A 15,321-nucleotide genomic window follows, 5' to 3' on the forward strand; every position below is an offset into this window, starting at 1 on the left:
CTTGCTCCATGGCATGTAGGATCTTCCCGGACCAGGGCTCGAACCCGTGTCCCCTGCATTGGCAGGCAGATTCTTAACCACTGTGCCACCAGGGAAGCCTGAAAAGTCACTATTTTTTTAGCCACAAAAATATTTACTGGGCTTCCCTGGTGGTGCAGTGGTTGAGAGTCCGTCTGCCGATGCAGGGGAAAATGGGTTCGTGCCCCGGTCCGGGAAGATCCCACATGCTGCGGAGCAGCTAGGCCCGTGAGCCATGGCCACTGAGCCTGCGCGTCCGGAGCCTGTGCTCTGCAACGGGAGAGGCCACAACAGTGAGAGGCCTGCGTACCGAGAGAGAAAAAAAAAAAACCTTACTATTTCAGAGATTTTTTAAAAAAACTTACTATTTCAACAGCCTTCTAATTGGTCTCTATGCCCCCCACCCACTCCTCTTAAACTATCATAAAAAAACAACTATGTCTAGGCGTATCAGCTCTGGAGCCAAGAATGCATGGGTTGAAATCCCAGCTTCATCATTTACAAGTTATGTAACTTTGTCATGTGTAAATGAGAATATTATCTACACTTCATTAAGTTGTTGTGGTATTAAACGATACTCCATGCTTAGAATACCCAGGCTCAACAAATGTTAAACGTCACCTTACCACTTTTAAAATTCTAGTAATTCTCTATTGCCTACAGAATCACACCCAAATTCCCAAGCAAAGTAACACAAAAGCCTTCAAATAAGACTCCAAATTAGTAATCCCAGCTCCCATTACATACTCCATTCTACTACCAGGCATTACATGGGAAACTAAGCAGAGAAGTTAAGAAACTTAACATACACCATACAACTACCTAGGCAGTTTGGCCGAGTTGGTGCTTCTTAACCACAACCACCTAATGCATATTCAACTCCCTATGTGGATCCAAAATCCCATTCCTGCAGGCCTGTGTCAAACATTTCTACAAGGTCAATATGTGATCAGACAAAACACCAAAAGTTAACAGGCAGTGTATGTCATCCTACCTTCAAAATATTAAAATATATATATTAACTGTGATTTTAAAACAGTTTGCATTGTTTGAACAAATGTATCTCAAAGAAATCTAACTGGCAAGAACAGACTTAGGCTCATAGTTTTAAGTCATGTATCATTTGACTATTGAAAAAAAAACTGGATTATGACAACCCATCTCGGCATGTTTTTCCAACAAAAATTAAAAGAATTTTAATATCCAAGTCCTTTTTTAGAAAGCAAGTTAATGTAATGCAAATAATAACGTCTAACTAATAGAATTAACAACAAACCAAAGTAATTTTGTTACATAAATTAACCCATTTATTATAGGCTAGCAACGTATCAAATGGTGGCGCTTCTACTGGTCCTTCAATTCCTTCAGTCTTCTGATGGCAGACTTTACTGTGACGGCAGAAGTGGTGCTGGAAAGAAAAACAAATTTGGTTCCAAAACTAGTTAACATGTAGAATGGCAAATGAGAAGTGTGCCTCATTTTTACATTACAATCTTAATGATGATGATAGCATCTATTAACAGCCAGGTCTTCAGAACCTGAAGAATTAGGCAATCTCATGCATCTGATTTCTCAGACAGCAGAGTGTGAAATTAACATGAAGGAATGACTAAGAGGCTGACTAAACTCATTAAAAGAGAATCGACAGAAGTCAGAAGAAACTAATAAATTATAAGATGGTACAGTGAGGTATCAAGAAAACAATGACTAAGGTAGTAAAGCAGATTACAGCACACTGTGGAAATGACAGAAGAATGTTTTGCCACAACACTCAGGAACTGCACCTGAAAAACATACACACACCCCCCGCCACGTGGTAGATGAATGCTAATTTAACCATCACAGCCAAGAGAGCAACCAACTCCCCACTTCCCCTCTCATCCTCAGACACTCCCACAGGTGCTTATATGTATATCCACAGTATCATTTCAACATTTTCCAATGTTTTACATTGCTTCCATTTTAAATTTAAATTTAACAAAAATCAACAACTTCAACTACACTAGCCAAGTCACTTAACTATATGTAAGTGACAAGTGTATTGGACAGCACAAGTCCACACACTAGCTAGAGGAAAAACACGTCAACCTTCAGGGTCAGCAATGAATTTCAAGGTTAGCGGCCTTCAAGAGTGGCCTGAGTTTCCAGAAACGGATAAACTCAAGAGTCCACACAATCAATAACCAGCACAGAGGTTTATCACAGCAATAAATATCACCTGGCCCTCGTCAGTCACAAAGCTGAAGAAGTCCAACCAATACTGTTTAGAGTGGCAAAGGTGTGGTGGCCCAGATGGCCTCAATACACATACAGTAATAAGCTAACTGACCTCTTAATTTTTATAAAAACAGCCTGCCACACCAGTGTTCAGCAGTCAGCCCAACTAACAAACCTGTTAAACAAACTAGCCCATCCAGCAACAAACCTGGAATTTCGACATGCTCCAAACACTTCCAAATACCATAAAGAAATGGACTCACTTGTAGGTCCACGCACCACCAGCTACCGTTTTCATGCAGGAACCACAGTGCCAAATGCCCACAGCTCGTCTCTTCATCTTGGTCTGAAAAAGACAATCAATTTTTCCTATGACCAAATTAAAGCCTTTTATATAATAAACATCCAGGAGTCTAAATAACACTAGAAAACTAAAGCTGGTATATTTTATGTGGCTATTCATTTTTTTCTAATTTCAAGTTCGCTGGTGCAAAATTTGCATTCACCGTGGTGACACTGCCAGGGATGTGGAAGACCCTTCCCTCCCCCCAAAACAAGCATTGCCATAACAGTACTTTTGCACACAATAAACATACAAATATTTAACAAAAATCTCTAGCAACATCAGTAGACAAAACTTACAGAACATGTCCCACAAAGCAGATTTGGTTTCGGCTGGGGCTGCCAAATAATTTTTCCCCCTTTAGCTCCCAAATAGTTTTCTTTAAATGAAAAGCGTTTGACAAAACCTGCAATTATAAACACTACTCTTATCTCATAACTGGTCACCAATGGTAGATGCAACTCTAACCGCTCAACAACTTAGAACCAGCAAACCATTTATAAACTTCCTTCAAGAGAGGGCTCACTTCAGAAGGAAACCTTCCCTCCCTCTCCCCCCCTGCCCCAGAGCCCATCTTACCTTGCCACAGAAGGAGCAAGTGTACTTGGCGTGCTGGCTGATTTCAATTTTCTTCACCATTTTCCTCAGGGAGGCACCATAACGGGTCCCGTATTTGCCCACGATTCCGACCTTCTTGGTGCGTTTCGCCTGTTAAGAATGAGATAAGAAAGAAACCAGCGATATTAGGACCCAGAAACGGAGACTTCGCCCCTCCACCAAGTCCCGGGGCCTCCATACGCCATTCTTCCACCCACCCAGCCCCCGCCTGTCACGTAGCTCCCCTCATTCCACCCCATCCCGGTAAAACCAGGACCGACGGTGGGCCCGGTGCTCCGAGGGCACTCAGTTAAGCCGGCCGGACGCGCCAGCCCCCCCGCCAAGCTCCTCCGCCCGTCCGCTCCAGGCCGCGTCCGAAAGGAGCGGCGAGGGCACGGAGGCCGGGGACACGGCACGGAGCGGGCGAGCAAGAGAGGTAGGTTAGGGCGAAGAAACAAACAAAAAAAAGGATAGATGCAAGCGGATACACATCTAGGCCTCAACCGAGAGCAACACTCACCATGACGCCGCAGCCTAGGTCCAAGCCCAGAGAGGAAATGGCCAGCTGCGCAGGCGCGGTGTTAGGCGGGCAAGCGGAAGTGGAGGGCTGGAGGCCCAGCTAGGAACTGAACTCTATGGTGCGGAGGTTTTTCTCATCCCGGGTGCTTCCCGGAGGGTGCGGTTGGTCGCTTCTGAGACAGGTTTACTTTTTCACAAGTTGTAGCGACAAACTGTGTAGCAGAAGCACTTTCACGCATCGACATTGTCTGACACATATCTCACGAAATCCTGCAAAGCAGGTACGATTTCCGTCATTTTTATGGACAAGATTCAGAATTTAAGTGACTTGCTCACTGGCGCTTGGCTTAGAGAAGGGCTTATATCTCACGATTCCAAATCTCACTGCTTTCTGCAGTATGCCTTCTAAAAGCGGCAGGCCCTGTGCAGGGGGCCGGCACAGAGGTGACTAAAGACCAAGGCTCCACTCATAAGTTACTGTCCAGCCAGAGGAAGCCATATGACCACATTAACAAGTTATGAAACCGATCAGAGCTCTGAAGGAAGATGGTTCCACCCACTCCTAAAACGGAAGAGCCTTGGGTTCCCTGAGGAAAGTCAGATCCGAAGGCTGGGGAGGAGTGAACAGTCACCATGTAAGTCTTTCAGCTTCTCCCTCCATCTCAGTTCTGATGGCCTACCTCCCGCTTCATTTCAGAATCCACTCCCACGGCCCCATTCCTCAGCTGTCAGGTCCCTGCCTGAAACCTTAAGCGCCAGCATCTCACTCTTGAACCACATCTATTATCTTTCCTTCCAGCTCCTTCATAAGGGTCAGCAGAGAAGAGCTAGGTTTCTGGTTACGGCCAGGAAGTGAAGGGTATGTTCAAATAAAGAGGCTGGGAACATGTAGAACATGCTCTTGAAAGTTTTGCTGCCTTTTCTCAGAAGATGGTTACGCCCGAGGAGAGGAAGCTCAGAGAATTTTGAAATAAAAGTGTAAGGGAGGATCCATGAAAGACCATGAGGGCCGAAAGGCATTGTGGGATTACTTGACCTTGTTTCCAGTCAGAAGTCAGGTTAAAAAACAGCTTCACGGGCTTTCCTGGTGGCGCAATGGTTGAGAGTCCGCCTGCCAATGCAGGGGACGCGGGTTCGTGCCCCGGTCCAGGAAGATCCCACATGCGGTGGAGCGGCTGGGCCCGTGAGCCATGGCCGCTGAGCCTGCGCGTCCGGAGCCTGTGCTCCACGATGGGAGAGGCCACAACAGTGAGAGGCCCGCGTACCGCAAAAAAAAAAAGAATAAGGGTGTAGAATCTCTCCGGGGGAATGAGACAGGCTGCGACTTGGGACCCTTTGCTGCCGCACTTGCACCTGGACACACCTCTCCTCCAGCAACAAAATACAAAGAAACTGTACGGGACTTAAAATAACTGCGTGCATGACCAGGTGGGGCAAATTCTGGACAAAAGATAATAAAGACCAATAAAGCCCAACTGCCATTTCTGAAGAGCCAGGAGCAAAAACTGGGTTAAGGGAGCAAAGGCAGGGTACTGAGCATGCCCCCTGCACTCAACACCACCAGAGGGGTGGGCAAAACACCTAAACCGTCCCTCGGCCCGACCCCACCCTCACCCCATATAAGGAACCTGCTCTCCCCACCCCTGCAGTTCCCGAGCAAGCAAGGAAACCTGTTGTTAGTTCTCACTCCTTGCTGCAGCAGGGGCCACAGTAAAACCTTACCTGACCAAAAAAAACACACACACACACACCTTGCAGACAGTTACATACTTCGAATTTCATACGATTACGATCTTTCAACCCTTCAAGATTTGAGTACAGGATGGGTAGAGTTGTTACCGACCAGGGTTCTTGGCCTCCTTAATCAATAGAAATTGATCAGAGGCCAGACAAGAAATTCAGGCAAGGCTTTATTGGGGCCCCTGCTGCAGCAGGGGGGATCGAGAAGAAACAACAGGTTCCCTTGCTTGCTTGCTCCCTGAGTGGGAGCCAGCTGGTTCCTCTTATGGGGTGCGGGTGGGGTGTGTCCAGGGGCCGGGCGGAGGGGTGGCTTAGAAGGTGTGTGCAGGCGCATGTGCAGTACTCTGCTTTTGCTCCTGGCTCTTCAAAAGTAGCAGCTGGGTTTTTTGGTCTCTTTGTATCTTTTGCACAGAATTTGCCCCAGCTGCGCATGCACGCAGTTATTTTTAGTACCACAAAGGTTCTTTGTATTTTGTTGTCCAGATGCAAGCACTGCAGCGAAGGGCCCCAGGTCCTAGCCTGTCTAACTGGGGCTCAAAGCTGCAGAAGTAACAATAATGCCAGCTGGCATGTTCTGGAAGGTACCATATGGTGGGCACTGTTCTGAGTATTTTACATGGATGTTCACATTTACTTTTCACTATGATCCTTTGAGAGAGGAAGAATCATTATCTTCATCATTAGGATAAAGAGAAGAGGTCTTATGTTATGGTAAGGAACATAGGTCTGGTTTCAAAGCAGGGCTCTGCTATTTACCCCTTGTGAGACCTCTGATAAGTTATTTTACTTTTCTCTGTGTCGGTTTCCTCAACTGTAAAATCTGAATAATTATAATACCTACCTCATGATGTTGTTGTAAAGAGCCAATGAATTAAACACATGACAAGCGTTTGCCACAGTGCCTGGAACATAGTAAATACTATACAGTTGTAACTGTTACTGTTATCATTTCAGATGGAGAGACTACCACTCAGAGAAGTTAAGTACTTTGTCCAAGGACACACAGCAGTGTGGTGGAACTAGAACTGAAATCCACATCTATCTGACCCCAAAGTAAGTTCTGTTAATTGTTGGCTTATACCACTCCAAGTCATAATATTTAGTGCACTGAACAAAATCATAGCAGAAGACGTTCTTAACTTGAAATCAGGTCTCTGGCACTTGGTCCAGGGCAGGCTCTCTTACTACCTTGTGGTATGATTTTGGGTTAGCCACGGTCCCTGCATGGCCTGGAGAACCACCTCCTGCCTCCCAGCACTTACCATCTTTACAGTGAGGGGCTAGACAAGATGACCTCTAGGGTCCCATCCAGTTCTTGTGTTCTGTGATTCCAGGAAGAGTTTCCAGACTTTGAGTGCTGTTGGGACAGAGGACTGACCGGGCAATTTGTGTTCTCACCGGCCTGTAGACTTTTTGTGTGGAACAAAAGCAGTTCTCTCTTTACCCTCCCTGTTCTGTTATGCCAGCTCTGGCTATGTAATTCCAGAGAAAAAGCAAAAAGTCTACTTTTCTGTGGTTGTGGGTAGTGGGAATATTTAAATTGAGTTTTGTTTTTATACATTTCTGCATTTTCTAATTATCTTTTATAATGAGTATGTATTTATAATTGGAAAAAAAAAATTTAAAGTCCATTAGCAATGAGTACACCTAGCTCTCATCATGGTTTCTAATATCATTCTGTTACACGATGAAAGGAACCAGGGCTCCCTGGAGAAATGACTGATTCTAGGACTGGGGCAGAACATGTACAAGATGAGCCTGGAACATCTTGTAGTGCCAGAAAGTAAAGGAGTGCTCAAAACACAAACAGCAGAAAAACCCTGCTGTGATGGAGCTATGTCAAAGAGCCATGGGAACCAATTGAAAGAACTCCCAATGGATAAGTCTGGAAATTTTTGAGCAAAAAATAAAAGTTTTATTGATTTTTAACCCAAAGTAGAAAATAAATGTCCATGAGTTCATGCTGATATAAGTAAATGGTTGAATAAATAAATTAAAAAATGGGGGAGAATCTCTCTTGCAGAAGAATTCTAGATAATTTTTGTGGATTCTGTGCCCTCTAGGAGAGGGGATATAACTCCTCACTCCTTAAGTGTGGGCTGTGCAGAGTAACTTCTTCCAAAGAGCACAAAAAAGGGGAAAAAAAGAGTAACTTTAGAGTGGAGAAACCTGCCAAACAGGTCAAGGTCAATATCAAACAGTCGTAAATCATGGAGAGAGTATGTCCCTCTGATAGATGTGGTGACAATGGCACTTTATTTTTGTGATCCTCCTCCCCCAAACCCATAACCCCAGTCTAGTCACGAAAAAAAAAATCAGACAAATTCCAATAGTGGGGTGTCCTACAAAATACTTGACCGGCACTCCCCCAAACTGTTAAGATCATAAAAAGCAAGAGAGTCTGCGAAACTGTCACAGCCAAGGGGAGCTTAAGGCGACATGATGGCTAAATGTAAAAATGAGATCCTGGAACAGAAGAAGACGTTAGGTAAAAACTAAGGCGCTCTGAATAAACTATACATTTAAGTTAATAATAATGTATCAATATTGGTTCATTGATTATAATGAATGTGCCATACTAATGTAGGATGTTAATAACAGGGGGAACTGGGTGAGAAAGTATATGGGAACTGTCTGTACTATCTCTTCAATTTCTTTATAAATCTAAAACTTTTCTAAAAATAAAGTCTATTTGAAAAACAACAAGCCAAGGTCACCACAAGTCAACTCCCTGAAGACAGGGCCTCAGTTGTCCATCTCTGCATCCCAGGACTGAGCACAGAGCCTGGCACATCAGTGGTAATGGATATGTATTGAGTGGGGAAGTGTTACCTTGGATGGTATAATGGTGATGATGGGTTTTAAGGGTTTTATTTATCTGGGCTTCTCTGCCTCACAAGGTCAATCCACTTATGTTAGAACTAAAGAAAGGCTTTAGAGATAACATAGCTCCAACTGGAAACTGAAGCCCAGTGAGGTCAAATGACTTGCCCAAGGTCATACAGCCAGTAAATGACTTCCAGACTAGTGCTCTTTCTACTATATCACAAGATTCAAGCTGTTTCCTCAGCTGCAAAATGAGTATACCATAACTTCTAAGGTTCTTGGGAAGATTAAATAATTTCTATGAGGTACCTAGTGGGCATTTCTAAATGATGGCTATTATTGTTGAGATGGTGATGATGATACATGATTTCAATGTCTCTTGATGCCTTTTCAATCCTATTTTCTGTTCTGCCACACTCAGGGAACTTCAACATATCTGCTTTCTACTTCTTAAAAATATGAGCATCTCTTGTCTCCTTAATTTCTTTAGCTTGAGCGCAATGAGACTATTATAGTCATGGCTACTGCCACCGACTACGTGGCTACTGCCACCGACTACATGGCTACTGCCGATGGAGTAGGGTGTACTCAGTGTCCCTCAGTTTCGCCAGAGACTCCACCCACACATTCTCTGTCCCTTTAGGGTGGAGGACGGCAAGGGGCCAAGGGAGCAAGTCTCCTCCAGAAGAGAAACACACTGCCTTTGGGGTACAATTTCTGGAAAACTTTCCACCCAAACTATGCCCTGTCCACAGAAAACTAAATTAAAATGTATTAGTGCAAACAAACAGGACTGGTGAAGGAGTGTTGAGAAACAAGCACTTGGAAGTTCCCTGGTGGTTCAGTGGTTGGGACTCAGCACTTTCACTGTGGTGGCCTGGGTTCAATCCCTGGTTAGGGAACTAAGATCCTGCAAGCCGTGTGGCTCAGCAAAAAACAAAACAAAAAAACCCCCAAGCACTCTCATGGCCCTCCTGTTCCAGTCTGTGCCTCTAGGCCAGGCAGGAGTGGTGCTCACTTGTCCAGGGTGGGTGGGTAAGCATCGCCAGCCTCGCACTGGGGCAGCCCGAGCTGAGGTGAGCTCTCCTGGGCTGGCTCTAGAGTCTAGTTCAGATCATCTTTTAGCACATTTACCATCGCCCACCCCATCTCCTGTATAGCCTCCTGTGTCTCTAGCCTTCAAAGGGACACAGAGAGAGAGCAAGAGACGAGAGGATGCATAAGTAGAAATGCAGTAGAGTGCCTGAAAATGAGACACTCCATTATAAGAGGAAGTCGTTGGGACTCCCCTCGTTGGCGCAGTGGTTAAGAATCCGCCTGCCAATGCAGGAGACACAGGTTCGATTCCTGGTCTGGGAAGATCCCACACGCCGTGGAGCAACTGAACCGTGCGCCACAACTACTGAGCCTGAGCTCTAGAGAACGTGTGCCACAACTACGGAAGCCCGCACGCCTAGAGCCCATGCTCCGCAACGAGAGAAGCCACTGCAATGAGAAGCCCGCGCACCGCAACGAATGAAGAGTAGCCCCCGCTCGCTGAAACTGGAGAAAGCCCGCGCGCAGCAACAAAGACCCAAGGCAGCCAAAAATAAATAAATAAAAATAGAAGAGGAAATTGTTCATGTTCAGAGCAGTTTTTTCAAAACTCAACACTTCTCTTTAAATAGCAAGCTTGAGGATGTACAAGTAGCACTCTCATGAAATCAGCCCTAAGTGACTTCAGAGAATTGTGCGTGGAGTCTCAATTTGTCTTACCTGTGGGCTAATAAATCTCCACCCCCATTAGAGGATCATCAGGTGTAGAAGTTGTTAACTGTGATGTGTGCCCATAAAAGTCTCAGTCAAAAGCCCTGCTCAGGGCTGCCCCGGTGGCGCAGTGGTTGAGAGTCCGCCTGCCAATGCAGGGGACACGGATTCGTGCCCCGGTCCGCGAAGATCCCACATGCCACGGAGCGGCTGGGCCCGTGAGCCATGGCCGCTGAGCCTGCGCGTCCTGAGCCTGTGCTCCGCAACGGGAGAGGCCACAACAGTGAGAGGCCTGCGTACCGCAAAAACAAAACAAGACAAAAGTTCTGCTGAGTCACCCCTCCTCCACAGGAGCCCTCAAAATTCACTTTTTGCTTTTAGAAAAATAAATAAGTTAAAAGTTGCCTCCAGAGAAGAGTTCTTGTAGCTGCTGCATTGACCAGTTCTCTTGGGGTCATATGGAACATTTTATTCTGGAAAGAAATCTGAGGTGCAAGCATCATGCTACATTCATCTCATGCTGGAGACAGAAAGGGCTTATCCCGGGGTTGCGGGGCCCATGTTGTTTCTTCACTTTGTGCCTGAAGAGCTCTTGCTCGCCCTTCTCTGATGGCCATAGACAAGAGCAAAGTCTGCATAGAACTGTCAAAGAGTACTGTAAGCCTGGCTCCCCTGGGAAGAGCTGACTCAGCAAGAGGAGGGAGAGGCTGCCAAGGCCAAGGCCTGGACACCTGGAAAGAATCAGCTGTCTGAACTGGATTCAGCCCATGGATTCCTTCCTTCCTCTCTTCTCTCTACAAATTTACTTTAAATTCATTCTAGTGGTTGGTTGTTTTTTGAATGGACATTTCATAGAGAATTGACACAGGCAGTTAAATCTATCAGGATGGGAGTTACTTGGCAACTCTTAAAAGGGATAAGGGAGAGCAATATGAAACGATGGCCAAATGTATTTTGTAAAATGAGCCATTGTCAGTATGAAGCATTTGATACAATTTTTATAAAAGCAAATTCTATGTATATTTACACAGATGTGTATACATAGGGAATAAGTTACCAATGGCTTCATCCCAAATTGTTTATATTAGTTATTACCTCTAGGAAATAGGGCTAGGGGTAGGAGGGATGAGGATGTAGGACTTTCATTTTTTTATTTAGGCATTTCTAGATTAGTTCATTTTTCTATAAAATTTATAGTAGTGAATAGAGCAGTGGCTGAAGGGACAGGCTTTTCAATAAATGGTGCTGAGATAACTGCATATTCATATGGAAAAATATTAACCTTGACCTTATCTCACTCCATGTGCAAAAATAAACTCCAGTTGGATTGTACATCTAAACATTAAAAGCAAAACAATAAAGCTTCTAGAAGATATTATATTCATAACTTTGGGGTCATGGTTACACAGGTTTTTATTTTATAAATATTTTAAATAATATTTTAATGATATTTAATAATATTATAATTATTTTATAATATTTTGTTAAGCTGTAAATTTGTTTCATGAGCTCTTTTGTATGTTCTGTTTCATCCCCCAAAAGAGGAGTTAAAAGGAAGAGGAAGAGTGCCTGGTACTCAATGTATCTGTTGAATGGGTTGTGGGGGGGATGTGGGCAGAGGGTGTTACAAAATCAGATAACTGTTAGCTGTCATAATACCCCAAAGACCGTGACTCACAGGCTTCTCAGTGCTTTCAGCTATGATGAGGAATCCATTTCTTTCGCTGAGACCCGCCGCCCCGGAAGACGCAGTACCAAAATAAAACATAGGTATGAGAGACTGAGCCAGTGAATCCTCTTTAAGCTTCTAAGCCTTTTTTTACATTGTAATCCTGAACTTGGTAGGAAGTCAGGGGATAGGGTAAAAAAATAAGGATAGACTTCTTTTCATCCCCTTTGCAGTTTAAATTTCACTTCAAAAGAGCTTCAGAAAACATCGTTTCCCATAGACGAAAATGCACAGATAAGGCAAAACCCAAGAGCCGGGAAGGAGGGGAGGGCACCTCCGGATCTGTTTCTCAGCTCTCCCTCTGACCTAGAAAAAGGCTCGTGGGAAGCCAAGACGGAAAAGACATGATTAATTCAAGCACAAGCGGATCAAGGCTAACAGGCTGCCTTTTGGAGTCTTCCTGACGCTGGCCCTAGAGGCAGAAATTAACCAGGGTCATTCAGGGAGCAAGACTTCACTTGCTGACCTGGTGAGCAGAGGCAGAGCAGCTGCAGTGGGCCTTTAAGGGGAACATTGATGGCGGGGACAGGAGTGGTATGAGATGACCCCAGATTTTCTTCAATCCAACTGACGTTTCCAGAAAACATTGGCGGCCACTCTGTGTGGCAGGCCCGGCGGGAATGCAGCAGGTTATCTGTTAATTTAACTTAGAAGTGATTCTTCTAAGTGACACTGTATGTCTCAAAATCACCTACACATTCATTTTTCCTTTGAATTGTACCCCTTGTATCGTAGCCATATCCCTGGAGTAAGGAGAGACTATTAATAGAAGTAGGAAATGAGATCCTAAGCAATTAAAGAACTTGACCAAACGCCGGCAGTGGAGCCCATGGAGAAGCTGTACCCACACTCCCCAGAGGCTCTGATAAGGGTGGAGGGAGCAGCAGGCAGGAGGCAGCATCTCTGCAGATGTCTACAGACTCACAGGAGAAGGCTTCTTTTTTTTTTTTGTGGTACGCGGGCCTCTCACCGCTGTGGCTTCTCCCGTTGCGGAGCACAGGCTCGGGACGCGCAGGCTCAGCGGCCATGGCTCACGGGCCCAGCCGCTCCGCGGCACGTGGGATCTTCCCGGACTGGGGCACGAACCCGCGTCCCCTGCATCGGCAGGCGGACTCTCAACCACTGTGCCACCAGGGAAGCCCCAGAGAGCTCCCACTCTTGAAGGGACTTAATACAGCTTATCTGATGAAACAGCAGCCACTGCTCTATGTTAATCACTCTTAGGAAAACATTTAAGTTGCTATTTAGGGGAAAATTATAGTAAAATTTATTTACTTATTTATGAATTTTATTTTATTTTTTTATATACAGCAGGTTCTTATTAGTTATCTTTTTTACGTATTAGTGTATACATGTCAATCCCAGTCTCCCAATTCATCCCACCACCAGCCCTCTGCTTTCCCCCCTTGGTGTCCATACGTTTGTCCTCTACATCTGTGTCTCTATTTCTGCCCTGCAAACCGGTTCATCTGTACCATTTTTCTAGATTCCACATATATGCATTAATATATGATATTTGTTTTTCTCTTTCTGACTTACTTCACTCTGTGTGACATCTCTAGATCCATCCACATCTCTACAAATGACCCAATTTCTTTCCTTTTTATGGCTGAGTAATATTCCATTGTATATATGTACCACATCTTCTTTATCCATTTGTCTGTCAATGGGCATTTAGGTTGCTTCCATGACATGGCTATTGTAAATAGTGCTGCAGTGAACACTGGGGTGCATGTGTCTTTTTGAATTATGGTTTTCTCTGGGTATATGCCCAGTAGTGGGATTGCCAGGTCATATGGTAGTTCTATTTTTAGTTTTTTAAGGAACCTCCATACTGTTCTCCATAGTGGCTGTATCAATTTACATTCCCACCAACAGTGCAAGATGGTTCCCCTTTCTCCACACCCTCTCCAGCATTTGTTGTCTGTAGATTTTCTGATGATGCCCATTCTAACTGGTGTGAGGTGATACCTCATTGTAGTTTTGATTTGCATTTCTCTAATAATTAGTGATGTTGAGCCAGCTTTTCACGTGCTTCTTGGCTGTCTGTGTGTCTTCTTTGGAGAAATGTCTATTTAGGTCTTCTGCCCATTTTTGGATTGGGTTGTTTGTTTTTTTTAATATTGAGCTGCATGAGCTCTTTATATATTTTGGAGATTAGTCCTTTGTCTGTTGATTCATTTGCAAATATTTCCTCCCATTCTGAGGGTTGTTTTTTCATCTTTTTTTGTAGTTTGCTTTGCAAAAGCTTCTAAGTTTCATTAGGTCCCATTTGTTTATTTTTGTTTTTATTTCCATTACTCTAGAAGGTGGATCAAAAAAGATATTGCTGGGATTCATGTCAAAGAGTGTTCTTCCTATGTTTTCCTCTAAGAGTTTTATAGTGTCTGGTCTTACATTTAGGTCTCTAATCCATTTTGAGTTTATTTTTGTGTATGGTGTTAGGGAGTGTTCTAATTTCTTTCTTTTACATGTAGCTGTCCAGTTTTCCCAGCACCACTTATTGAAGAGACTGTCTTTTCTCCATTGTATATCCTTGCCTCCTTTGTCATAGATTAGTTGACCATATGTGTGTGGGTTTATCTCTGGCCTTTCTGTCCTGTTCCATTGATCTGTGTTTCTGTTTTTGTGCCAGTACCATATTGTCTTGATTACTGTAACTTTGTAGTATAGTCTGAAGTCAGGGAGTCTGATTCCTCCAGCTCCTTTTTTTTCCCCTCAAGACTTCTTTGGCTATTTGGGGTCTTTTGTGTTTCCATACAAACTTTAAGCTTTTTTGTTCTAGTCCTGTAAAAAATGCCACTGGTAATTTGACAGTGATTGCATTGAATCTGTAGATTGCTTTGGATAGTATAGTCATTTTCACAATGTTGATTCTTCCAATCCAAGAACATGGTATATCTCTCCATCTGTTTGTGTCATCTTTGATTTCTTTCATCGCTGTCTTATAGTTTTCTGAGTACAGGTCTTTTGTCTCCTTAGGTAGGTTTATTCCTAGGTATTTTATTCCTTTTGTTGCAATGGTGAATGGGATTGTTTCCTTAATTTCTCTTTCTGATCTTTCATTGTTAGTGTATAGGAATGCAAGAGATTTCTGTGCATTAAAAATTTTGTATCCTGCAACTTTACCAAATTCATTGATTAGCTCTAGTAGTTTTCTGGTGACATCTTTAGGATTCTCTATGTGTAGTATCATGTCATCTGCAGACAGTGACAGTTTTATTCCTTCTTCTCCAATTTGGATTCCTTTTATTTCTTTTTCTTATCTGATTGCCATGGCTAGGACTTCCAAAACTATGTTGACTAATAGTGGTGAGGGTACTTCCCTGGTGGCACAGTGGTTAAGAATCCACCTGCCAATGCAGGGACACGGGTTCGAGCCCTGGTCTGGGAACATCCCACATGCTGTGGAGCAACTAAGCCCGTGCGCCACAACTACTGAGCCTGCACTCTAGAGCCTGTGAGCCACAACTTCTGAGCCCATGTGCCACAGCTACTGAAGCCCATGTGCCTAGAGCCCATGCTCCACAACAAGAGAAGCCACCACAATGAGAAGCCCACGCACTGCAACGAAGACCCAACACAG

At 44.2% G+C, this 15,321-nt stretch overlaps 1 protein-coding gene across 1 annotated transcript; it reads right to left on the reverse strand.

Moving 5' to 3' along the window:
- Window positions 1–1,302: 1,302 nt before the first annotated feature.
- Window positions 1,303–3,770, reverse strand: RPL37A (ribosomal protein L37a). The gene is made up of 4 exons (XM_007456955.1): window positions 3,696–3,770; window positions 3,158–3,286; window positions 2,499–2,581; window positions 1,303–1,426 (listed from the first exon to the last, which is right to left on the reverse strand). The coding sequence occupies exons 1-4, from the start codon at window positions 3,696–3,698 to the stop codon at window positions 1,363–1,365; spliced, it is 279 nt and encodes a 92-aa protein (XP_007457017.1). The 5' UTR covers window positions 3,699–3,770; the 3' UTR covers window positions 1,303–1,362.
- Between the last annotated feature and the right edge of the window lie 11,551 nt (window positions 3,771–15,321).

The sequence above is a fragment of the Lipotes vexillifer genome, unplaced genomic scaffold (assembly GCF_000442215.2).
Source record: "Lipotes vexillifer unplaced genomic scaffold, Lipotes_vexillifer_v1.1 scaffold526, whole genome shotgun sequence".
NCBI classification, from domain to species: Eukaryota; Metazoa; Chordata; class Mammalia; order Artiodactyla; family Lipotidae; genus Lipotes; species Lipotes vexillifer.